Source organism: Callithrix jacchus, chromosome 5 (assembly GCF_049354715.1).
Source record: "Callithrix jacchus isolate 240 chromosome 5, calJac240_pri, whole genome shotgun sequence".
Lineage (NCBI taxonomy): Eukaryota > Metazoa > Chordata > Mammalia > Primates > Cebidae > Callithrix > Callithrix jacchus.
In genome coordinates this window covers 54,274,977-54,300,501 of record NC_133506.1, presented here as the reverse complement: position 1 = coordinate 54,300,501, position 25,525 = coordinate 54,274,977, and the positions used below count along the sequence as shown (strand labels likewise).

At 54.8% G+C, this 25,525-nt stretch overlaps 1 protein-coding gene across 6 annotated transcripts; it reads right to left on the bottom strand.

The window, feature by feature from the left end:
- Positions 1-693: 693 nt before the first annotated feature.
- On the bottom strand, positions 694-25,125 carry NPEPL1 (aminopeptidase like 1). Of its 6 annotated transcripts, XM_035299038.3 has the most exons (14): positions 25,021-25,125; positions 24,112-24,193; positions 22,659-22,716; positions 20,543-20,728; positions 19,890-20,060; positions 15,288-15,377; positions 14,802-14,883; positions 12,969-13,111; positions 7,650-7,727; positions 3,428-3,528; positions 2,460-2,583; positions 1,927-2,103; positions 1,351-1,461; positions 694-939 (listed from the first exon to the last, which is right to left on the bottom strand). In XM_035299038.3, exons 3-14 carry the CDS (start codon positions 22,662-22,664, stop codon positions 781-783), a joined length of 1,428 nt encoding a protein of 475 aa, XP_035154929.3. In that variant the 5' UTR covers positions 22,665-22,716; positions 24,112-24,193; positions 25,021-25,125; the 3' UTR covers positions 694-780. The 6 variants fall into 6 exon arrangements, with proteins under 6 accessions (XP_035154929.3, XP_078228144.1, XP_078228142.1 ...); XM_078372018.1 differs by lacking the exon at positions 25,021-25,125 and having other exon boundaries at positions 19,890-20,228; positions 24,112-24,199; XM_078372016.1 differs by lacking the exons at positions 22,659-22,716; positions 24,112-24,193; positions 25,021-25,125 and adding an exon at positions 21,432-21,708 and having other exon boundaries at positions 19,890-20,228.
- Positions 25,126-25,525: the final 400 nt, after the last annotated feature.

Here is a 25,525-nt window from a genome sequence, read left to right as displayed (position 1 = left end):
CAAGAGACAGAAGAGCCGCCCGGCAGGCTGCTGGGCTGTGGGGAGTTCCGGAGCCCACAGCGCTTCCGCCTGGAGTCTGTGCTGTATGCACCCAGAAAATCAAAACTGTCAGGAGGGCCAGGCCTAGACCCAGGCCCCTCGCCCTCCTCCCCAGGTCCTGGGCTCTTGTCATCAACACCAGGTTGACTGGCTGGGCCCAAAGCCAGAGGTGGTCTGGGAGAAGCAGAAGGCAGCCCTGACCTGCAGTCCCCAGGTGGGCTCTAGGACCTGTTTCTGAAATGGAGGGGAGGAAGAAGAATGGCCAGGTAAGGGGTGGTGTGACTGTTTAACTGAACCTCAGGTGAATTCTGAGAGGCCAGAGTGTGATTTCTCTTGCCCTATAAAATCAAGTCCCCTGCAGCAAGTCAGCTCCATCTTTCCCAGGGCTGGACTGGCTGGAGTAAGCTCCTGGCTCTCAGCCATGCGGGCACCCTGCACAGTATGTGGGGCTGCGACAGGGCACAAGGCAGGCAGGAGCCTCACCCCAGGGGCAGCAGTTTACAGAAGCTGCCTCAGGCCTGTAAGTAACAGAAAGAAGCCCCAGTGCTTCCCGGTCTCCTCCCTGTGCCCACAGCAAGCCCTAAGCTGTCTCCTAAAACTCCAACCATTTCTGCCACTACCACGGTGACGCCCAGAAAGACAAACCAAAACCCATCGGAAGGGCAATCTTTCAATTGCTTAAAATTCATCAGTGCAAAGTGAGGTAAAAGATCCCCGTGTGTCAGGGCTGAGGCAGGAGCCTCACACTAGCCTGCGTCTCTTGGAGTCCCTCCCCATGTCCCCCTCCTCGACGTCCACCTCACAGCCCAGCGGGGACACCAGGTTTAGCAGATGGTCCTCAGAGGCACGGCCGAAGAGCGCCAGCAGGAGGGCCACACCAAAGCCTGTGGCTCGCTCACCCTGCAGACAAAGGGCAGGACAGAGACTCTGGGTGTGGGGCTGTGGCATGGGAGGGGCCTTCTGGGACCCCTGAACATGCCCCACGGTCCCCTTCTCAGGAAGGAGATCCCGAGCACCAGCTGGAGCCAAGGGCCTTCCGTGGTAGGCAAGGCCTTGTGTGCTCTGCCCTAACCCAGGGAGCTCCTCAGGGTGGGGATGGGTGAGACAGAGGACCCCCAGCCCCCCGCAGAGGACAGGCTGGCTAGGGAAGGGTAACACACAGCAGCCTCTGTTCCCAGGGAGGATGAGACCTGAGGGGGCCAGTGGGCTGGAGGCTAGGTCACAGACATAGAATATTTCTGATGAGCTTGGCTGGCAGCTCCAGAGCCAGAGGGTGGGAGCAGCCCGGGCTGGTGAGGAGGGGACACTCACAGCGTGCACCGGTGCAGCAATGTCTAGGTGGACCCAGACTCCGGGCCAGTCGAAGCCGATGTGTGAGGCAATGAAGAGGCCGGCACAGGAGCTGGGGCTGTTGTCTCGGTCCTAGGGAGGCCAGGAGGACACGGGGCCCATGGGTTGCTCTGGCTGGGCCCTCTTCACCCTGCTCCATCCCCTCTCACTGTTGCTGTCTACAAGGAGCCTGGGGTGGCTGGGAGGGAGCCAGTGTGGGGAAGCGTCTGAAGCTGGGCTGGGAGGGCCTTGACCAGGAGCCAATAAGTCTGCCCCACCATAGGCCAACGGGGGAGCTGACAAAGGGACTGATGGGGCAACTGAGTCAGACCCAAGACTGGGCAAGAAACCCCCAGCTGTGTGGCAAGGAGGCCAATGAGTGGCCCATGCCGCCTGGGATGGCTCCTGTGCCCTGACGCCTGCCTCTCCGGCCCTCGTCTGCACTGCGGCTGCTTGTGGGGGGGCCCCAGATCCCTGGGTGCATGCCTCCCCGCACCAAGAGCAGAGCGCTGCCTACCCAGCTCCACCCCAGAGGCAGGCTCCAGGCTCCAAACCTACCGCTACGGAGTTCTTCATATCAGCCACGGCTGAGGTGAACTCGCTGAAGTGCAGCTCGGGGCAGTAGACCAGCGGGTGCACCAGGTCCCCGCACTTCCTGCCAGCCTTCACGCAGGCCGCCTCCCACTCAGCGCTGTTGGTGAGCACCGCGGCGTGGTACTTCCCTGTGGCAATACCCTGGGCAGGCGGGAACCCGGGAAGCGTGCGGATGGGATGCAGGAGAGCAACACCCATGACAACAGAAGGACCAAGAGGCAGACAGAGAAATAAGGGAGCCAGAAGAGAGAAGGTTGAGTTAAAAAGAAAAAACACAGGAGAGAGGACCGTGGCCAAAGAAGGTGGTCCCAGTTCCGGGTCCAGCCTGGGCCTCGGTGCTGCCCACACCAAGCACAGCAGACGGCTCCTGCCTCCTCAGCCCAGTTAGGAAAACTCCTGAAGGCAGCCCCCACCAGCTGCTTTCCCCACCTCAAGGTCAAGGGGTGGGTGGGGTTCCCTGGGGCTGCAGCTAAGGGGCGGATCCAGGCAACACTCACCTGAGCCCCAGTCAGGGTAGCCATGTCCAGGATGATGTCAGCCCCTAGGTCCTTGCAAGCATAGGACACACCGTCCGCCAGCACCAGCCTGCCCTCGGCATCCGTGTTGTTGATTTCCACTGTCCTGGGGTATGGTAGAGATCCCTGCTCAGGGACAGGATTCCCTGGGGCACTGGCGTGAGTCCCTTTGGAACTGGGAAGACCCTATTTGGAGCTGCCCATCCCTGTGGCTCCCCGAACCCTAACACATTCTCCCACTGGGGAGGCTGGGATGCCCCCAGTCCCTACAGCAATGCAGTGCCTGGGTCAGAAGCAAAGGGCTTCCAGGTCACATCCCTGCCCCACTGCTCTTGATTAGAGTGCCAGGGGCCAGCCATTTGGCTCCCCTGTGCCTCAGTTTCTTCATCTGTAAAGTGGGTGGCATGACCAGCTGGGTTAGCCTTCTGTACACTGTGCCTGGCACCTGGCAGATGAGGAGGAAGAGCAGGTGATGAGGGGAGGCACCCACTCAGGCACCAGCATGTGGGGTTGGCAGAGAGGGCTCTTCTCTTCTGAATCCTGGAGCCACCAGCTCCTCAGCTGCCAGCCAAGCCTTGATTTTCCAGGGTCTATCTCAAGGGGGAGATGCAGAGAGGGGCCCCGAGCAGGAGTCTGGGGGTCAGGGCTTCACATGCCCAAGGAATTCAGGCCTAAATGTTGGAAAGGCCTGTCTGGTAATGCAGGGTAGACCATGAGCTCCTGGGCCAGGCACTGCAAGGGAGCCTTGAACCTCATCCTGGTGCCATGACCCCTCCATGTGTGGTGCCCCTGGTACCAAAGCTCCCAGCACTCGGGGAAGCAAGGAGCCTGCTGCCTGGGGGACCCCAATGCTGGGTCCCCTCCCGATACGCCTGGAATAAGCTGGCATTCCAGGCCGGGGAGAGATCGTTTCAACAGTGGGCGGGGAGGAGCAGGAGGGCCAGACGTACTTCCCTGAGTACAGCAGGTGGATGTCATCTGGCCTCGTCGCATTGGGCCCCACTGAGTTCTCCGCCAAGCAGAACACAGCGTGGAGGTTGTCTTTGAAACCCTGGTGGGAGAAATGGGCAGGGGCTCCAGTTGTAGGTCATAGGTTTGGGGAGGGGGAAGGACGAGCTGGGGGCTCTCAGACCCACAGACAGCAGAAGACAGATGGCTCCAAGGTGCGGAGAGAGCAGAGTTCGCCCTTCCTGCCATCCTGGGCATAGTCCTGGCAGATCCCAAGGCCAAGGCTCACTGCTGAGGTTTCCCAGCCTCCCCTGCCAGAGCCCACTCACCGCAGTGGATGAGCCTGGGCACAGGCTGGGCTGTGGGACTCTTGGGCTGCATGGGCTGGGCAGTCATGAAGCCTCACCAGCCTGTGCTGACGGAAGGTGGCCAGCAGCCGCGTCCCCTCAATACACGTGCACACGTGCACTAAGGAAGAGCTCAGCCTCGTGGAAGTTTAGGTGTGAAGTTATAGTTTTCTGATACCAAAATGAAAACCATTTGTTCCCTGAGAAATGTGCAACCAACAGGTGGTGGCAGTTCCTGCCCTGCAGAGGCTCTAAGGACTCCCTGAACCCCAAGCGGGCCATGCCCAGCAGCAATGTCAAACGGAATAGAGCTCCCAGACCCCTGTCCCTGCCCTTCCTCTGCTCCTGGACAGGAATCTTTAACCAGGATACATACTCCTAGCATGGAGCGTGGACACACAGCTCTATAGGATCCAGCATCTCTCTCACTCCTGCAACAGCCAACTCTTCCACCACTGGCACACAGCCCTCACCAAAGGCAAACACTCGGAATGGTGGGGCAGAGGCAGCCAGCAGGGCAGGGAATGGCCAGTGGCAGAAACTGCAGCAGTGGTGCTGAGCGGGGGGCAGCTTCGAGTCCCTGAGACCTCCCTGACCCGCTCAGTAGGGCAGGAGCTTTTTTTGTGCCAGGCTTGGAAGGTCGCTAACACCCCCAGAGCCCAGTGCCACCCAGCTCCTGGCATTTAAAACATTTTAAACATTAAAAAGTTTAAACATTTCATTATGAAATAATTTCAAACTTACCAAAAAATTTGCAGAAATAGTCACAAATAGCTGGGCACAGTAGCTGATGTCCACAATCCCAGCACTTTGGGAGGCTAAGTTAGGGGTGGATCACTTGAGGTCAGGAGTTCAAGACCAGCCTGGCCAACATGGTGAAAACCTTGTTTCTACTAAAAACACAAAAATTAGCCAGGCATGGTGGTGCACGCCTGTAATCTCAGCTACTCTGGAGGCTGAGGCAGGGGAATTGCTTGAACCTGGGAGGCGGAGGTTGCAGTGAGCCAAGATCGCACCACTGCACTCCAGCCTGGGCAACAGAGCAAGACTTTGTCTCAAAAAAAGAAAAAAAAAAAAAGAAATAGACACAAATAATTCTTCAACACCTATCACCCAGATTCTGCCAATGTTAGCATCTTGTACAGCCATGGGACAACAGGCAGCAGGGGCTAGTAATCACCAACACGTGACCATCATCTGTTGGGCCCACCCAGATTTCAGACATCCGGACCGGATCAGGCTACACACCATGCCCACCTGCCCTGCCTGCTTGCTCTCCTTAATCTGGGCAACTGCACAGTCTAGCTTTGTCTGTTGCGACCTTGGCACTTTCAATGCTGAGTTTGCCTGATGTTTCCTCATGACTACCAGCAGGCCATGCATTTTTGGCAGGAATCCTACAGAAATGCTGTGTCCTTCCCTGTATACTGCTTCTGGAGACACGTCAAGTGGCTCTGTCCCTGTCCTGGTGACATGCCCTGGGACACCTGGTTAAGCTGGGTCATGAGTATCTCCACTATAAAGCTACCAGAGGCACTTGGAGACCATCTTGCTGTCCTGTTCCCAGCCCACTCTCACGCTCCAGTTCCAGTGCTGTGGGTCACTTCCACCTGAAACCAGACCTGACTGTGGGGTGCCAGGTGAGGACTTCCTGTTTCCATCACTACCTCTGCAGCCCAAAACTGGGATTCACTGTAAGAAACGGTTCTCCCCCACTCATTTATTCATTCAGTGATCTAGTCCTACCAGTGTGGACATGTGGATTGTGGTTTTATTCTCTGGGCAAATTCATTACCATCAGGATTTATTCTGTGGCTTAGAAAGAGGCATATTCCTTTCTAAGAGGCCAAAGGATATGTCAAGGCCAAGCAGGACATTAGAGTTCACAGTGGAGCCTCCAGGCTGGAGCTCTTCTTGTGGGGAGGGGGATCTTTGCCTAGAGTGGGGATGGGGTATCCTCAGCCCAGGGGTGTATCACAGGCCGCAGCACCCCTGGAGGTGGAGGAGTGCTGAGAACACTCATGGCTGCCACCTGATGAATCTGCAATAATTGCCAAGTGGCTTCCTGTGAACAGGGAATTAAAGCCCAAAAGAGTCTACCTGCTGGGCAGTTCCCAGCCAGCCTGCCCCAGAGGCAAGACAGACCCTCTGCGGGGTGAATGGCAAAGACGGCCACAGAGGGATGGCCACAATGCTCCCCCAGAACCCCTTGCCCACCCGTGCCCCTGTGCCACCCCAGAGCAGCAGCTGCTCCCTTCAGAGAGAACTGCCTGATGAGCATCACACAGCTTGGTCTGTCCACCTCAGCATCCTTCCAGGGAGCCCAACTGCCAGGGCCCCGGGGCCTGGGCGGAGGCAGGGAGGAGGACCAGGTAGCGGGAGCCTGGGGCCACCCTGCCCTACGGCCTGTGATGCTGGGCCAGTCAAGAGCCTCCTCGAGTGCTGGCTGTGTCCCTTGGCAGTTTCTAACCAGTGAAGGATGAGAGCACAGAGGACACGTGCTCCTCCTCCAGCCTCTTCTGACAGGCGGCAGGTGCTCATGGAGGCATGGGGCTCGCAGGCTGCATACAGTCCCAGCTGTGTGCTCAGCATGAGAGAAACGCTCAGCCGTGAGCCTTAAGAGTCAGGTTCCAAACCTGTGCAGAGCACAGGTGAAGGCCTGCCAGCCCCTTCTGCCCAGGCCACCTCACCTCGGCACCCCAGTGTCCCCACCGGCTGGCCCTGTTAGCAGAGGCCCACCACGATGTCTGGAATGTGCACAGCAAGCTAGGAAGCCCAGGCAGAATGAGCTCCTCCCTCCAGGCATTCTGGCTCCTCCCTCATGGCCAGGCGCAGGCTGAATGTCTGACCCTCCAAATCAGAAACTACTTGCCAGGGCCTTTTTGTTTTCCAATTTCAAGTTTACCCCAAGGAATCGGGTTGCCTGCCTGAGAAAACTAGGCTAGGGAGGTAAACCTGGGCTGATGAGAGTCAGTGCACTCTTCATTGGCCTGTTTCTTTAGGCAGAGTCTTGTGCAGTCTCCGAGGCTGGAGTGCAGCAGCAGGATCTTAGCTCACTGCAGCCTCAACCTCCCAGGCTCAATCGATCCTCCCCCACCTCAGCTTCCCAAGTAGCTAAGACTACAGGTGCGTGCCACCACGCCTGGCTAGTTTTTAATATTTTTTTTCTAGAAACGGGGTCTCACAAGGTTGCTATGGGTAATCCTGAATTTCTGGCCTTCTAGCCATCCTCCTACCTCTAGCCCCCAAACTACTGGGATTGCAAGCATGAGCTGGCCTCTTCATTTGTTTAATAAGCATTTTTTGGCCCCAGGGACATCTGAGCTCCATGGGAAAGTCACCCAAGTCACCCCCACCCCACCCCTATTTCCCTCGGTGATTACTGCCACTGAGTAAGAACTGAGCTCTGGGGCCCTGGCCAGGGAGAGAAGAAGGGGCCCAGCCTGGCCTGGGAGTCCGGGTGGCGACCTGGTGAGACCAGTCACCAGAGGCAGCTCTGCTGTACAGAAGGGTTTTGGGAGGGATATGCAGAACAACGCATGCTCCTGCCCTAAGCTTCTGCCGGCCACATACCAAGTCGTATTGGCCAGGCTTCCTCACTGAACCCCAACACTCATGGGGCTCTGGAGCCAGAGCAGGCCCCGAGTTGAGGACATGGCTGGACCCTGCCCTCAGGGCCTCCCAGAGCAGCGCTGATGAAGGCAGAAAGCTCTGGGGGTCCAAGAAGAGCTTGGGGGCAGAGGAGGGACAGGCACCAGCTGGGGAGACTCGGGAAGGGCCCTGCAGGGGCTTGTGGCAGGACAGGTAGGGGAGAGGGGAGCACCCACAGGGCACACCCAGGACAAGCCCTGCAGAGGGCAGGTGGGGCCCCACTCACCTGCTTGATTGCGGCTCTGAAGGCCCCCAGGACGGCCGCGGCACCCCCGCAGTCCCGCTTCATCCCTGGCATGGTAGTCTGTGGGTGGTACAAAGGGACCAGGACAAAAGTGAACTGTGAGGTCCAAGCCTGGCAGCAGCAGCCCCCCCACCCCCCACCTGGCCCCACACCAACCCTACCTTCCCCAGCCTCCCAGGCTTGGGTAGCCCTCACACCAGGCCTCCTGGGCACCCACAGAGCTCATGAACCGCCTACTGGCCAAGCAGAATGTTCTCTAGAAGCAACAGGGAGTCATGGCTATAGAGGGTGGGGCTCCCTTTTGTTTTGACAGAACTTTGGGGTTACCAAGTAGTAACTGCATGGAGGGGGAACCCGAAGAGATGCCCGGAGCTGCAGGATCTGCCATGTCAGATCTGCAGGATCTGACATAGCCACAGGGTTGCTTTGAGGGCGGGCACCCTGTCTCCAGCCCCAGGGCTACCGAGTGCCTGGGGGTCTGTCTGCAGGGCTGCTCTCTCTCCACTCTGCACAGCATGAGGAGGAAGCTGAGGTCCTGGGAAACTATGGGGCTTGCTGGAGGTCCCTGGCCAGTGCCTCAGGGACCTGGGTGGGCTCACTTGCTTCCTGCACCCATTGCAGATTCCTACTGTGCTTATGGTGGGGAGGGGGCCTGAGGGGTCCCTGCCGTGATACAAACCTGCCCTGGCCACCTGCCACACCCTGGAACAGGGCCTAGCTTCCTCACCCTGGCATTTAAAGGCCTTTACCACCTAAAGATCCTTAGGTTCAGCATTCTCTGCTCCTCATCACAGCCTTGAACAGTGGTGAGAGTTGACGTGAACTCTTCGCCAAAATCAGTAACATCCGCCCCCCACCGACGTCACCAGCAGCAAGGACACCTGTGGCTCCCTCATTTCGCTGCCAGGTGAAGAGGCTGCCTCTGCCCTCCTGCTAGTTCACACCTCCTGGTTAACCTGGGTCTAAAGAGGGGCCACTGTTACACAACTGTACATTTTATAGGCTCCCGACTTTAATTCACAAATTCATATTTAAATGAACAGCAGGTCCTCAGAGGTAGAGGTCTGGGTATAAAGTTTACTGAGTGATTTTTGAACCCTTATCGTGTTACATGAACCCCGAATTTTAGTGCAAAGTATTTTTAGACATAAACTGAGCTGCTTTTATAATTGAGTGAAAATGGCCCCTCTTCTACTACTAAAAATAAGCCATCTCTTCTGAGCTAATCTGCAAGAAAGCACAGGATTGTTTAAATGAAAAAACAGGGCCTCTGATCTGGAATCAAACCATGTGCAAAATGGGTCACACAGAAGTGCCTGGAAACGGCTGCTCACTGTACATTGAGTCTCCCCGTCACAGCTGCCAGCTCCTTCCCAATTGCAGGTGGAGCCAGGACTGGGCTTGCAAATATAGTGCAACTGATTGTGCAAAGTTTCACCACTCCCATACGTTGTTTCTGTTTCTATAGAAGAAACCATTTTGAGTTATTAAAGATGGCCTCTGCCTCTTCCACTGGGCTGACACTGACACACTCTGTGTTGGAGTATCAGGCCACAGCCCCAAAGAGGTCGGGGAGCCACTGGATTCACTTTCATGCGCTCTGGGAAAATGAACCAATGCCAATTTCATGTTAGAATTTCCTTGCTGAAGCAGTAAAATTAATTTTTAAAACTCTCGATCCTTGGGTACAAAACATTTTCCATATTCTGTGTGACTCATAATGCACTCCCGCTGCTGCTGCGGGCAGTGGTCGGTCAGAGCAGCAGCTCGGCCATGACTGCTGGGGGAGTTCTGAGCTCCATGAGTCACTCTGACCACCAGCACCATTTTTACTTGAAAGAAAAACTGACAGACAAAAGGCACTTAATTGGATTTAGGTATCTGGCAGATATTTCCCAGAAAAGGAACAAACTGAGCCTCTTACTTCCAGAAACAGCTGACATTATTTATTGCCAATGGTATACATTTGAGCTTTTAAGCAAAAGTCAAAATTTAGAAAAACTTTCTCCTATCATCATGACAACTTCCTCAAACTCAGTGACTTTTCTGATGAGATGAATGGTGATATTAGTGATTTTTTTTGATACTATATAAAGAAAGATGTCAAAAATTCGAATTTCTGCAGAACTCCGTGAACCAATATTTCATGGAGTGAAACATACATATTACAAAAACCACATGTTCAAAGTTCAAGAGAGAACAGTAGATTGAACTGCCATGGGGCATGAAAGTCTACTTGTGAGGCTTCAGATTCCACATTATCACCAGCCTTTAAGAAACTACCACTTGGTGAGTTTTGGTATAATAACAAAGAATGTTCATAGTTAGTGAAAAAGGTACTAAAACCTTCTCCCTGTTCCAACTATAAAATGTGCGAGGCCAGATTTTCTTGATACAGTTCAACTGAAACAGCACATTTCCATAGACTAAATCAGAAGCAGATGTAAGTCTTCTATTAAGCCAGCCACTGACAGGATTTGTGAAAATGTACAACAATGCTACACTCTCAGTAAAAGTTTTTGCATTTTGGAAAATAGTTATCTTTGTAAAATTACATTATTTATGGTAACATGCGGTGGATTTATATGTTATTTTTAATAAATTATACATGTTACAAATTTCTCACTTTCACTTCAAGTAGAGTAAATATCAGTAGACATCACTCTTATACACAAAGTCTCCTTGGGGCTGATACTTGTAAGGGGTGTAAAGGGGACCCCAATAATGCATTTGAGGCTTGCTGATCAGTCCAGGCTGATCTTGATCTGCCCTTGAAATCTTTGGAAATGGAGCTGTCATTTTTCTTGCAAAACTGGGAGCCTGGCCGGCTCCACCCAGCTGGCTTTTTGAGGAGTGACCATTTCTGCACAATCTGCTCTGGAGGCAGCCACTGGGGAGAATGCTTGCTGTGTTCCTGTGTCACACCAGGCCCATGGGTGAGACTCTGAGCGCCTTCAGGTCAGGATTTGGGTCTTTTCACCAATAGCTGGAGCGTCAGTGCCCACTCCACACAGTAACAGCTCAGGGAAGGCCTGTTGGTTGATCCCAAATCCACATAGAACAGTTCCAAGTGCAGCAGGGAAGATGGGCGGGTTTAAAATCGAAAACCAGGTATTGTTTCGCTGGTGCCAGAACGCCCAGCTATTCCATGTATTATGGGGTCTGCAGACCAGGTGGACCCCGGGGAATAGACAGGGGCTATAGTCTCATTTTCAGAAGGTGGTTTGGAACCAAGGAAAATCCCCTACTCTCTGGCAGCTCTACCAGCCACCCTCAGACCATGGCTTCCCTGGAGGCTGTGCCACTGAGGCCTCTAGGGAAGGCCTATGTGGTCAGGTTTTTCCTTTGTGTTAATTTCCAGGCCAGGAGCTGACTTATTGCCCAGGTGCACCCAAGGCCACATGAGATGAAGTCAGGCGCAACGATATTTTCCCTAAATGACCAGAGTTAGTGCCACAAGCAAAAGAATGAATTCCCAGGAAGTCCAGCTTCTCACACTGGTCCACAACAAGCCGACATCAAAACCAAGCATCTGATCCAAGGAGATGAGGGTCCACGACTCTACCAGGCAGAATGTAGCGGCTTCCAAAGCGACTGTGGGTACTGAGGGTGCGAAGGTGGGGGCAGACAGTACCAGGCGCAGGCATTAGGGGGTGCACTATCTGTGGCGAATCTAGGAATCATAGTAAAGTGACTAAAAGTCAGTTTGCTTATTACCACGGTGTGCTGGTATCTCTGAACAACGTCAACAATAACATATTCCTCCTCCAAAAACCTGTTGTTCATTGAAGTTTTAAAAATTGCTGTGGCTATGGTTGCATTTTAATCATACAAATAAAAGCTTCAAATTCGCCTATCTTCATAACTTATCCTGTAAATAACATTACATGGATGTTAACAACAACCTGACACACAGCTGGCCCCGACACTCGCTGAGTCTACTCTCCACATTCCTTCTGAGAATCGCTCTGACAGTCAGGTCCTGTGGGCTGGCTCTGGGCACAGGCGGAGCCTCCAGGGCCCATGATTTTCTACCTCTCCGTGTCAAAATAGAGGACCCAAAATAAAACACGAGAGCACGGGGATGGTAAAAATGATGATGTGGAACCAGAGTTCCTTCAGTTCCCTCATTCTGTGTGAACCCTTGGAGTTTCTGTGCCCAAAATGTTTTTGGTCCACAGATATCGGAAAGCCACAAGAAGCCATCCTGAAGAACTGAACACATGGATGGTATGGTGACTGCTGGAGTTTATTGTGAAATAGGATGTTAGGAATCTCTGCAAAAGATCCCACATTGAAGACTGCTCCTGAGTTTCCATGTATCTGTTGCCACATGTGATTAGAGCTCTTCAAAATCAAAATTAACAGATAGTATTCTTGGACCCACTATGAGTAAAGACAGACTCACAAACTTGATTCCTTTGCCTACTGAACACCCATTAGTAAAGAAGGTCAATTGAAATGAAACCATTGTCAAATCTGGAGATGCTAAGATGCAAAGCCAGAAACATTAATTCCAATATTGGTAGCTAATTCAAAGTTTAAAAACACCAGGCCTCTGTGAGCCTTGCGGGCTGTTGTTTTCAGTGTCTGGTCTGGATGTGCTCCCCACTCCCTCCAGACCTCTTGGGGCACACACTTCCCAGTCTGCTCCCTCCCTGTCCTAGGCCTGGTGTGTGGGGTGAATGGACAGAGATGGTGCAGAGGAGGCAGGCCTTGCTGAGGCGAACAGACTCAGCCACGACGGGGGCTCTGCAAGCGCCTGTCCTCCTGGGATGGCAGGGCAGCAAGCCGCATCACGGGACTAGGACATCTCACAGGGATGTTCCCAGGTGACTCGCTTCTATGCTGTCCAGATTCCCCTTGCTCTCGGGGGTCACGTGCCTTCAGAGGGTCTTGTGGGGCCACCCTGAGTGTTTTCTTGGTGGGGACTGAGGGCAGATTTGGAGACATGGGCGTCCCCTTGCCCTTCCCTTCTTTGGTCAAAGCCCCCAGATCTAAGCCCTGCCTCCCTGGCTCTGCTTGCCCTTCCTTCAGCAATTTCCAGGGCAGCTCTCAGAACCTGGCCAGGCTTTTGTTCCAGACCCTTCCGAAGGGTGGCCATGGAACCCAGAGGCCATGCGAAGTTGTTGCACCAGCATGGGCACTGGCCCTTAGACTCTCCCTGAACGTACCCCAACCCAGAACCCCCAGAAGCCTCACTGCCTCCCACCCCAAGACACCTCTGAGAGGGATAGCTCAACCCAAACTGGGCCCCTCCACACCCCCAGGGCCCCCTGAAGTGCTGGCCCCGAACCTCACCTTCCCTTTGATGCTGAGGCCCCCAGTATCATAGACGATGCCTTTGCCCACCCAGGCGATGGTCTGCGTGGCTCCATCTGGGGTATGGCTGAGGACTGCCAGGGCTGGAGGGTGCAGGGCGGCTTTGCCAACCCCATAGATTCCTATGGAAAGCACAGGGAGAATGGTGTTAGACGTGGGCTGAGCTGAGCAGGGAACTCCCAGAGGTTCCTGGAAACCGCCCCCTCTGGCTGGCTGGTGCTTTCTCCTGGAGTCACACTACCTGAGCCTGGGGTTCCCTGCCCCCTCTCCTGCCCCTGGCCAGTGTGGGATTGGGGAATGCAAATTAGCTCCAATGCCTGAGACTGCAAACAAATTCTATGCAAAGTATTGTTAGGCAAGAAAACCCACTAGGGAAAAAATACTGTATCATTTCCAGAAAGAAAAGAACAGGATTGCAGAATGAAATGATCTTTGGATAATGCCTCAAGGCCCCACTTCCTGAACGCTTTGAGCACTCAGGGACTGTACTGCCCTTTCACACTGACTCCCATGGTCTCTGCACTACTGCCTCTTTGCTTTACATGACACATCTGCTCAAGAAAGCCGTGGCTGTGTGTGCCGACTCCATGCCTCAAAGCACGGCAATAACTGAGTCAAACAATCGTAGCCACCATGATGAGGGCTGATCACAGCTGCCGGGTAAACTCCTACTCATCCTGCAAGATCCGCAGCAAATGCCACCTCCTCTGTGAAGCTCTCCCTGACACAAGCTGCCTCTCCTTCCCCTTCTAAATGGCTTCTATGTAGACACCACCAGGATGGCCCCTGTGACCCCATGTCTGGGCATCCATGTCCTTGTGTAGTACCTTCCCCTCAGGTGGGCAGGTTCTAATGTCTCACTTCTAACCAGTAGAAGGGATGAGATACCACTTCTGGGATTAGGTTACAGAAAAAGATGGGAGTTTCCATCTTGTTGGCTCACTCTTTATCCCCATCTCTCGCTCAGAGACCTCGCTGGGAGGGTGGCTCACCCAGCATGGAACTGCTGTCTCCAGCTAATGACCTGTGAGACCCTGAGACCTGCTGGTAGCTGTTGTGAGCCAGCCTGGAAGCACATCGCCAGCCCCAGACAAGCCTTCGGATGACTGCAGCCCCAGCCAACAACCTGACAGCAACAGAGACCCTGAGCTCGGGGAGGATCCCCTACCCACAGCACAGTGCGGGAATAAGTGTTGCTGCTTTCAGCTGCTATCTTCTGAGTAATGGAAACAGCCACCTTCCTATTACCAGCCTATAAGCACTATAGGGCAGCTGAGTCATAATTATCTGCCCCTCTGGTTCCTGGACAGTGGGGAAAGGAGGGTCTGGGGACTTGGGGAAGGCCTCTCTGAGGAGGGGGCATCTGAGCTGAGATGTACTGGTTGAGAGGGCCTTCACCAAAAAATTATGTTGGGGGAAAATATTCCAGCTAGGGAGAGCCATCTGCATGCAGGTCCTGCTGTGGATGTGAACTTGTGTATTCGAGGAACAGAAAGGCCCTGCTGAGCCTGTCCCCGGAGAAAGGGTGTGCAGCACGTGAGGATGCTGGAGACGCTGCAGGCAGGGAAGGACTTGGATCCTGCAGCTTCCAGAATCCAAATCAGAGTCTGGCTTGCCACCACCCTTCTTCCCCAGGGATGGCTGCTTCCCAGGGTCTGGCCTTGGGCTTGAACACAGGCTGATTCCTTTCAGGTCACAAGCAGGATTGAAGTTTGGGACAATGTTCCATGTGGCCTGCTGAGCCCCCTGCCACCCAAGTGCCCCTGGCCACTGACTGAGGCCAAGACCTACAGGGATGCAGCCCCCACCCACCTCCAAATCCTCTTGTCTTCAGTTCCTCATCCCGGATAATGGTTGGGACGATCCCCAGCTCTTTTCCAACTTTGTTAATCTCCTGGACGTGTTCATGGAAAAAACAACACAACAACACATGAAGATGGCTGGAAACAGGCAAGGCCGAGGCTGGAGCCAGGGAGGAGCGGCTGCCTGTGTAGGGTGGGGGAGCCAGGCTTGGGAGCCAGCTTCGCGCGTGATGAACCCCAGGAGAGGGGCTCACCCTCCACACTCTCATTTGCTGCAGTCCTGCCGAGGGGCCTTGAAGAGGAGGCTCTGTGTTCCCCACACACCCTTTCCTGAGGCCTCCTGGAGCTAGACAGACAGCAGAGCTCCATCGATGGCAGCCTGAGATTCCTGGGCCAGGTTAGCGTGCGGACAGTCCCAGGTTTCCTCTGGCTCTCCTGGGGGCCTACGATACCCATCCCAGCCTGGCCCCACCCCTGGCTTGATGACGCCACAAACCTCAAGGAAGGTGTCGGTGTTCATCTCGTTGCAGGGTGTGTCCACGATGCGGGCTGCTAGCCGCACACCTTCTGTGGCATTTGCTAAGCACTAGGAAAAAAGAGGCCATCACTGGGGGCCTGGGACCAGGTGGGAGGCAGATGTTCTCCGCTTGTACATCCCCCAGGAACCCAAAGGAATCAGAGGCAAATGCCACCCACAGGGCTACTGACAGGGCAGCAAGGGGAGGGGAAGTATGGCTGTCCCTGCCTGCACCACCCACAGCAACCCAGGGCCACCAGCCACCTGTAGAAAGAATTTTCAGCACAGCCACCGCCCTGCATCTCCACAATTACAGGAGTCCCCAGCCTGGGGCCCTGGCCTTTCATGTCTAGGTCCTTTCCAACCCCTGGGTCCTGTTCCTTCTCTCATCCCAGCTACAGCTGAAGGTAGGTGGCCTCACACCAGCCTGAGTATGCCCTGAACTTCCCACCCTCACCTCCGCAGAGCCCACAACTCTCCCTCCCACCAAGGTCCCAGTCATCTTTTGAGGCACTTCTCATAGGCCGTCTACGCCAATGGCTTCTCCAGCTCCTTCCCACCAAGCACAAGCACTCTCCATCCTGAGTGCCTGAACCTGCTGACCCTCCCGGATGCCCTCTCTCTGGCCTGCTGCTTTCCTCATGAGTCCCATGCAACTGTGTCACGAACTCTGCAAAACACATGGGGCCTGGCTGCCCTAGTGCTGTCACTTGACACAGCACGGTTCTGGGCAAGAGGGGAGGGACACAGAGGCAGGTCTCACCTCTTGGAGCTGACGTGTCCACCCAGAAGCTGAAAACATAGGCCCTGCTGGCCTGGTAGGACCTCAGAGCCCACACTCGAAGGCAGGGCAGAGAGGGCCATATGCACCAAAGCAAAAATCACACAGGTCCCAGAAATGCATCTTTCAGCCCTGGTCTTGGCCTTTGCCTTCTCACCTCTGCCCTGGGAGCCTTGCATTCTCTTAGCTGAATCTGCAGGCATCCTTTCCCACCCTGTCCCCCACCATGCACCCCTAGGCGCAGAAGCTTCAGACAGCTGGCTGCTTCCTTGGCCTCCCTCGCTCACCACAAAGACAATATTAAGAGAAAAGCAGCGCCGTTTTGCGGGGGTGCAGGGCAGCATCACGTTTATCATCCCTGCCTCTATTCTTATAATGTCAGGGCAGCAGGTGCCGGGTCGATAGTGCCAGCCCGGCCACCTCCCCCACCCTGCTGAGGTAATTAAACCCCAAAGCCTCAAAGGTAGAAACCTGGAGCTTGACAGCTCTGATATGAATGTGCCTGGGCCATCCCTGCCGCCTGTCAGTGGATTTTCTGTCTATGAGGGCGTGCAGGGACCCGACAAGGACTATCTGAGAATTTCGTCAATGCTGTGTGACTTGCCTACAAGGAGGCCAGGTGGCACCTGGAAGACCCCAGACCTGAGCGAGCGAGAAGCTCTGATGCAAGAGCGCTCCTATGGGAGGCAGGGGCAGGGCTGCATGTGCCCTCCACCACCACACAGCCATGCCACACTGGGGAAGGGGAATCCCTTACCACGAGAGGAGGGCCACTCATTCTGTCCACACTTATGTGAACACCTACGTGCCAGGTGCCATGCGAGACTGAGAATTCAGAGACATTCCAAGGGAGTCAAGCTCAGCAGAGACTCACAACACAATCCCAGTCCCTGCTGTAGAAGAGGAGAGGGCATAGGAAGCTGAGGGGTCTGAGGCCTGGATGGGCGCTGGGAGGGTCCCACAGGGAAGAGAAGGGAGAAGCTGAGTATAGGCCACATGGGTATCAGACACTGGTGTGCTCAGGACCCAAGAGGGCTGAGTGGTGGCAGCCGCGGGTTAACACCAGCTCTGCCCCTGGCTGGCAGACCCAGTTAAGTCAGTCACTGTTGGCAAGCACAGTTTGCTCAGCTCTAACATGGGGACAATAGGCCACCTCTCACCAGGCTATAGTGAGAATTCAGTGCACCAGCATGGGCTGTGTGCACACTCCTGCCTCCGTGCAGGGCCTGGTGGCTGACAGCACTCAGAGGACGCCAGCTTGCACACACCTAGGTGTGTCTTTGGAAGGCAAGTGGAGCAGGAGCTGGAAGGAGGTCGGTCGTCTGTGCAGGAGAACACCTCAAGGCATGGCACTGGGCAGAGCAAAGGCAAGAAACAGGACACACTGGCAAGCTGGGACCAATGGGGTCAGGGACCATGGGGACTCACTGCCCTATGGGTTCCATCACCAGATGTTTACTGGGCCTTTGTCACGTGTGGGGTTGGGTGCTGGGATCACTGTGCATAAGACCAGGTCCCTGCCCTCTGGGGACCCCCACCCCTGGTGGGAGCACAGGACATCAACAAAGATGTGACGTGTCCAGTCATGATGGCTTAGCTGACAAATGGGATGGTGGTGTGGGCCAAGAAGGCCAGGCCTCCCTGGGGAGCAAATGTGGGCAGAGGCCAGATGGACGCCATGCAGGACTAGAGAGGGAAGGACTGGGTGAGGGAGCATGAGCAGCAGTGAGCTTGGCCAGTCTAAGGGACAGTAAGAACTCCACAGGAGGGAAGGGGCCAAGGGCAGCAGAGGGCAGATGGGGGGAATCAAGGGTGATGCTTGAGCCCCCAGGTGGGATATGGTAGATGGCAGGCCTGGAGCTCAGAAGGAAATCCCTAAAGACAGAGAGAAGCAGCAGATGCTGGTGTCTGGCCTAGAGAAGACTGGGCAGGTTGGAATGCTGGAGAAGCCGTGATGGGATGCCAAGAGGTGGCGGGCAGTTTGGGTAGCAGTGGGAGAGAGGGATGCCTTGGGATGGAGCGGCCACACTTCAAGGAGGGACTGCAATGCCCCATCTAGCAGTCCTTAGAGAACAATGTCAGGATGGGGTCAAAAACTATGTTTCTGTATGTTCAGAGAAAAGAGGACTAAGAAAGGCAAATAGACTTTTTAAAAAGTTTGGAGACAAAGGAAAAGGAAAAAGGCGCTACCTTGTGCTGGTGAAGGTGGAAACACATTCTCTCCTGGTAAGGAAAAGAATTCGGGTTGAGGGGCAGTGGTTACAGGCCTCAGAGAGGACATGGTGAAAGAAGTGAGCTGTGGACCAAGTCCCGGGTAGGAGAGCTCGCCTGGGTGAAGCTGACAGCCTTCCTGAGCCGGAAGTGGAGAATGAGCTCCGACACAAAAGAAAAGACAACCTGGGTGGTGCTGTGGGCATGGGGGCCGGAGGTGGCAGGCACGGAGGCTGGGACTGCTGATGTGGGGAAGGGAACCTGAGGTCAGGACCATCCACAGATCTGGAGGTGGGAATCATTTCTGGCCTTTCTTCCCTCAAAAGGCTCATTCTCAGCATCAAGTGAAATAATACACGTAGAAGTGCTCCCTGTAAAGGATGAAGCAACACACATGCACACACACGCCACACATACATACACACCACACATACATCACTCATGCAGACACACCAGACACACCACATACTACACACACACACACCACTCATGCACACACCAGCACTCATGCACACATACCACATACCACACATACACACACACAACACACATACCATTCATGCACATACCAGCACTCATGCATAAACACCACACACCACAGTACACACACACACAACACATACACCACTCATGCACACACACCCCCACACACCACTCATGCACACATACCACACACACACCACTCCTACACACCACACAGACCACTCATGCACACACCAGCACTCATGTACACACACCACACATACACAACACACACACCACTCATGCACACACCAGTACTCATGTACACATACCACACACACACCACTCCTGCACACATCAGTACTCATGCACACATACCACACACACCATTCATGCACACACCACACATACCACACACAGCATGCACGCACCATACTCATGCACACCTCCTACACACACACACCACTCATGCATACACCAGCACTCACACACACACACAACACATACACAACACACACACCACTTATGCACACACCAGTACTCATGTACACACACCACACACACACCACTCATGCACACATACCACACACACACCACTCCTATACACACACCACACATACACACTCCACACACACCACTCCTGCACACACCAGTACTCGTGCACACACACCATACACATCATACTCATGCACACACAGCAACACACAATATATATACACACACCACTCATTCACACACCAACACTCATACACACACAGCAACACACAACACATATACACACACACCACTCATGCACACACCATCAAACACACACAGCAACACATACCACACACACACACACACATCTCACATAAGCGGGCAGGGTTATTTGGATAACAGCATGGACATGCCTGGCACCGATTAGGTGCCCAACAAACACTGGCTGTATATAACAGAATCCTGAAGTCAAAGACCAGGCTGAGGCAGAGGGAGAGGGCCTGGGTGTGGAAAAGCCTCTGCAGCTTCCCAGGAACCAAAGCAGCCACCCTCCCACCCCCCCAACAACACTTTTCCCTCTCCCAACCACCCTCCTACTTGCCCCAGCTTGCCCGGGCCCAGGGGCAGGGTCTGTCCCTCCAGACACCCACCTGCAGTGTGGACACCTCCACTGGCCCGTTGTCTTGTCCCACCAGGAAAAACTCCACAGTGACCGTCTTCTTCTCCAAGCGCCGAGAGGCACCTGAGCGGTGGGTGAACAGCGGGAAGGCCCGGGCCAGGGCACAGGCGGAGGCAAAGACCTCGGGCTGCTCACAGACCATCTGTGGCACAGGGGGTTGATGTGGTGAGGGTGCAACAGCCACCACCAGGAAGTGCTGGGAGCTGCTCTTTGACCACCTCCCAACATCAGCTCCTGGCAGATGACACCTAGACAGAGGTGTCCCATCCCTCAGGTCATCCCCGGAACCATGGAACCGCCATGAGTCTTCCTTCAAGAGAAATAACACATTGGCCACCAGATGCCAACAGCCTGACCAGCCAGGAAAATGACAGACAGAGGGACAGACACTAGATGGGCCTCAGGAAATCCAGGTTTGAGTCTCTGATTTCCCACCAAAACTGATCCAGGGCAAATCCCTGGGTCTCTCTGGAGCTGTTTCCCTGTCTGCAGAGCAGGGATTGTAATGTCGACGGCCCCCCTCCGGCGGCGTGGTTGCGGTCTGTGCAGGGCTGAGAGCTCCCCAGGCCTAGCAAACCGCTGCCCACTAGAAGCAGCCTGGCTGCCTGCTCTGGAAGCACTTACCACAATGCAGCGATGCACTCCGGGCGGCAGGCAAGTCCGCACCAGCCTTGTGATGAAGTGGGCAGCCGAGGGGCTGTTGTGCCGGCTCACCCTGCAGGGCAGGGCAGCCACGGTGGCGTAGTTCAGGTAGAGGGGGCAGCTGTCCGTGGGGTTGGGGTTGAGGGTGCTCAGGGCGGCCTGCCAGAGCTAGATCAGAGGGAAGAGACAAGAGACACAGGCTTCAAACAGCGGCCACGTGCCAGAGGCCCTGCTCTGCGGCCACGGCCACACCTGCAGTCCTGGAAGGGCACAACATAGCTCCCCACCACTGCTGTCCCGTTCTTAGGGAGGTGTGTCACCTCTCTGCAGGGCTAAGTGTCTCTAGCTGGCTCACAGCCCCTTGGTGGGATGAAGCCACTAAGACTGAGAGGGCCAGGCTGGGGGTTGCTTTGCTTCCAACACTCGGATGGGGCTTAGGCGGCTTCCACCAGAGAAGGGGCAGGGGCCGGGGTCCCCAAGGAAAGGCAGCTGGGGACACTGCCACGGGAACTTCTGGAAGGCAGGGCCTGTCGCCAGGCAGGGCCGACGCGCCGCCCTGGGAGTGGCGGCGTCCCCCAGCCCTGTCCACAGGTGTCGTGGGATCGGGGGAGGAGGGGCGGGGAGTGGGGGCGCAGGGCTGGGCTGACAGATAAGCAAGAGCGCCAAACCAGCGGCTGGGCCTGGTACTGGGCCTCTCCGGGCTAGGATGGGCCTGGCGGCTGAGACCGTCAGGGAGGCGGCCCGGCCTCGTTGGGCCGGGCCGGGCCCGGCGGCGGCGGCAAGAGTGCGGCGGGCGAGGCGGGGCCTCCGCGGGCCGCCCGGGCCTGGACTTCCGCGGCGCGGGGCGCATGGCGGCCGGCGGCCCGCTCACCTCCTCGGTGACCCGGGGCTGCAGCTTCCCGCGGACGTGGCTCCAGGGCACGCGGTGCAGGTGGTGCAGCTGCCCGAGCAGCAGCAGGGGCCGGCTCTGCGGGTCCGCGTCCCCGGCGCTCGCCTGGAACTGCAGCCCCACGTTCGCCATCTTCCCGCCGGCCCGCACCCCGGCCCTACCCGGCCCGGCCTGGCCCCCACTTGGCCCGCTTCGCCCCGCTCCGGCCCGGGCTCGCGCCTCCCCGGCCCTGCCCGGCCGCCTGCGGGCCCCGCCTCCCCCGCCGCTCCGGGCCGCTCGCGAGACGTGCAGGGCCCGCCCGGGGCGCGAGGGGGCGCCGGCCAGGCCGGGGGGAGGGTGCGGGCAGGCCCGAGCAGGCCCCAACGAACGGGGCTCGCGCGCCGGGCCTCCAGCGGCGCCGCCCCTTGGCCCCTTGGCCCTGGCGGCTCTGCCCAACACGCGGGGCGACGTGGCCCGCCAGGAAGCGCCTCCCGGACGAGCCCGGCCTCCCTGGGGGCCTGGGCAGACGTGGGCCCAACCCCACCCTACACAGTTCCGGCCAGATCAGGCCCCAGGCCGGCCCCAAACAGGTCCCCTGAGGTCCCTGAGCAGCCACTGGTGATCCCCGGGGATCCCGCACTCTGGTCACCCATCAGGCCAGAGGGGCCCAGTGACTCTTGACTCGAGTCAGGTCCTTTTGTCCCACCGCCTGGCATGGTGGGCACAGCGTGGACGGTCACTTCCTCCTCATTTAATCGGAGGTTCCCTGGCGATGATGAGATCTCGCTGTGCCAGGCACTGGCCTGTATGTTCGAGGGTAACAGGGACGAGGCTTTCCATCCAGGGCACTGCTGCTGGGATGGCCAGGCACTGTCTGGCTGCATGGGGGGCCCTTCTCCCCCACCCTTTTGCAAAAAGGGCCATCTGGCACAGTCTAAGCAGGAAAGGAGGGAGGGGATGAGGAAGGAACAGGATGACCTGAGTCACCTCAGTCGCCTTGCAGGGGAGGAAAAGCCATCAGAGGGTGTGGGGCAAGTGTCGGGTGGTGGAGGAGCCAGGGGTGAGTGGTGAGTGGATGATGGTGGTGGACAGTTCCACCCACAGAGTCAGATGCAGGGGTCAGGGAATGAGGATGCATTGGGTAAGCTCTGCCCAGTCATTTAAAAGCAAAAGTCTGTTACCCCACATCCTGATTGCTCAAGGGCCTTTGGTTGGCACCCTCTCTGTTACCTCCATCTAGTTCCACAAGCCGCTCCTCTTATTTTCAGTTTCTTCTTCATTATCCACCCTAAAAAAAAAAAAAAAAAAAAAAAAGGCACTGTCAACTCCCTAGCCAGGTGTGGGAGGCTTTCCGCCACTGACCTCCCAGCTGGGCCCCCACCTCCCGGACTTGTAGCCAACCCACAAGCCAGGCTTTCATGTTCCCTGCCCACCATCCCCAGGTGTCTCTGCTGAGCTCTGAGCCGTGGTCCCTGGCCCCGGGAAGGCCCTCAGAAACACCACATAGACTAGAGCTTCAGCATCCTGAAGGCAGCTCTTTTTGTCTGTTTCGGATTTTTTTTTTCCTCTGCAGCCTGGCACGCCAAAAAAAAAAAAAGAAAGGCTGTTGAACCACGAAAGGAATTCCTTTGAAACACTCCGCTTTCCCGACATAAAAGTCAACACTAATTGGATCTTATTTTCTTCAAAAGATTTTACAGCAGCTGAATGTTTTCACACATTTGTAAAGGGTACTAAGAGCGTGTATGAAGATCTATCACTCTTTTTTCTGTTTGCAAATACGTTGCAGACAGGCACACAGCACTCCAGAGGACTGAGACAGTTGGGGGATCTTCCTAGAGGGGGAGACACGAAGGCCGTGCCCTGACAGATGTGACAGGACTTCCACAGGCAAAGAGGTGGAGAAAGAAGGCATTCCACGTGGGAGAAGTCCTGGGAGGAAACACAGACGCACATATGTCCAGCAGGCTCCGAAACCTATGTGGTTAGAACACAAGGTTCCTGGAAAAGGGAAGAGTGGGTGAGGAGATCGACTGGGGAGTCTGGTTCACTCTATAGACTTTTGCAAACTGAAGAGGGATCCAAGAAGCATTTCAGATAGCCAGAGCTAGCAGTTTTGTGTACAAGGAGTTGGAAATGAGATAAACTGTTGGTGGAGAGGGCATTTTGGAGATGTTTTCCTTTTAGAATTGTTTCATATTTAAGAATAGACTGAATAACCCCGACAGCCCCCAGAAAGGATGAACAAGATGATTCAATTCAACCAACATTTGTTGAGCACTTAGTATACACAAAGCAAGAGAAAAACGTTAGATGCTTGTTAAAAGCAAATATTGGTGATTCTGGTTTTAAGCCACCCCTGAAGTGAAGAAATCCAAACTAAACAGAACGCTAAGGAATTATTCCACTTCAAATGCCTGCCAATTTCCTCAAGATGCAGCTTGTGACAGATACAAATATATTCCAGGAAAGTACTTTCCCCTTTTCACTGCTGACTTTACAGACTTTAACATAAATAAGACAGGCAGCACTTTGTTTAGATAAATTTTTATGAAGGTATTAATCCATGGCTTAGCATATATTTCACTGTCAATGAAAAATTCACCTCTATTTAATTTTCCTTAAGAAATGAAAGTTTAAAACAAATTACCAGATTTTTAATGCAACCCAAAAAGCAACTTACGTTTTTGATGACTTGAAACCTATTCCACATTCAACTGGATGTCCAGACGTAGCTCAAAAGTTGAGGAAAAGATTAAACACTTCTGGAACAAATCAGAATAAAGTTCCTGGGACTTATTAGGATGCTTTTTGGTACAGGTCACATCCTAGGACACATTTCTCAAATCATATAAGATGGCTCTAGGTGTTTGAAATGTGCATTTAGATGTTAATTTCATGTCACACTTCACCCATATGAAACCTAATGCCTGCTTAGACGCAGCTGATGGCCACAAGGTTCTCAGATTCCATTATACCCCATACTTCAAAGAAACACTCATTTTTTTGGCGCATCTGCTTCATGTTTTCTGGCGTTTTCATTCATTTATTCATTTGACATACATTTGTTGAACATCAGTTCTAAAAAGCTCCAGGACCCATCAGGTTTTGGGGATGCAATAGCGCACATGCGTGCACATGCATGTGCATGTGTGTCTGTGTGTGTGCGCACGTGCATGTGTGTAGGCACATATGTATATGTGGCCAGGAAGAGGAAAGGGGAGCAAATAGAACAGTAAAATCCAGAGATCTAGTCACTGGGAGAAGACTCAGTTAGAGGAGGCCCCTTGGAGTAGGATGAGACTTTTGAATTGGGTCTTGAGGGATGGGTTCAAGTGTGTCAGGCACTCTGATCCCTGACCAAGGAATTGTTCCTGCAAAGGCCTGAAGTAGTAAAGGACGTGTTCATTCTGGCACTGTCAAAAGCTCATGTGGGACCAGGCCCTGTGGCTCACGCCTGTAATCCCAACACTTTGGGAAGCTGAGGCGGGTGAATCATTTGAGGCCAGGAGTTTGAGACCAGCCTGGCCAACACCGTGAAAACCCATCTCTGCTAAAAATACAAAAATTAGCTGGGCCTGGTTAAGCCTACCTGTAATCCCAGCTTCTTGGGAGGCTGAGGCCCGAGAATCACTTTAACCCGGGTTGCAGTGAGCCAAGATCACACCATTGCACTCCAATCTGGACAACAGAGACTCTGTCTCAAAAAAGAAAAAAGAAAAAAGCTCATGTGATGGGACATAAAGTGTGCATAAAATATACATTCACCTTGCAAGTAAATGGACTTGACCTTGACGGAAACCAGTGGAAGTGCCTCAGGCATGCCTAAAGTGAAATTAAGGAAGGGTTCCTTCCTGCTTCAGAATGACTTGCTGCTTCATGAACCCAGGGGAAGCAGAGGTGGGGTCAGCTCCAAGACCCTTCTCTACCACATGGTCCTGGAGCAGCAGGCTGAGAAGTGAGCCCACAACTAATGAAAACTGTGACAGCCACATGACCGCCCAAGTGCTGCCCTGCGTGGTGGAGGTTCGTGCTGCACCTCACCACAACCTGAGCCTGCACAGCAGGGAGGGCCTCGGTTCCCTTCTGCAACTGGC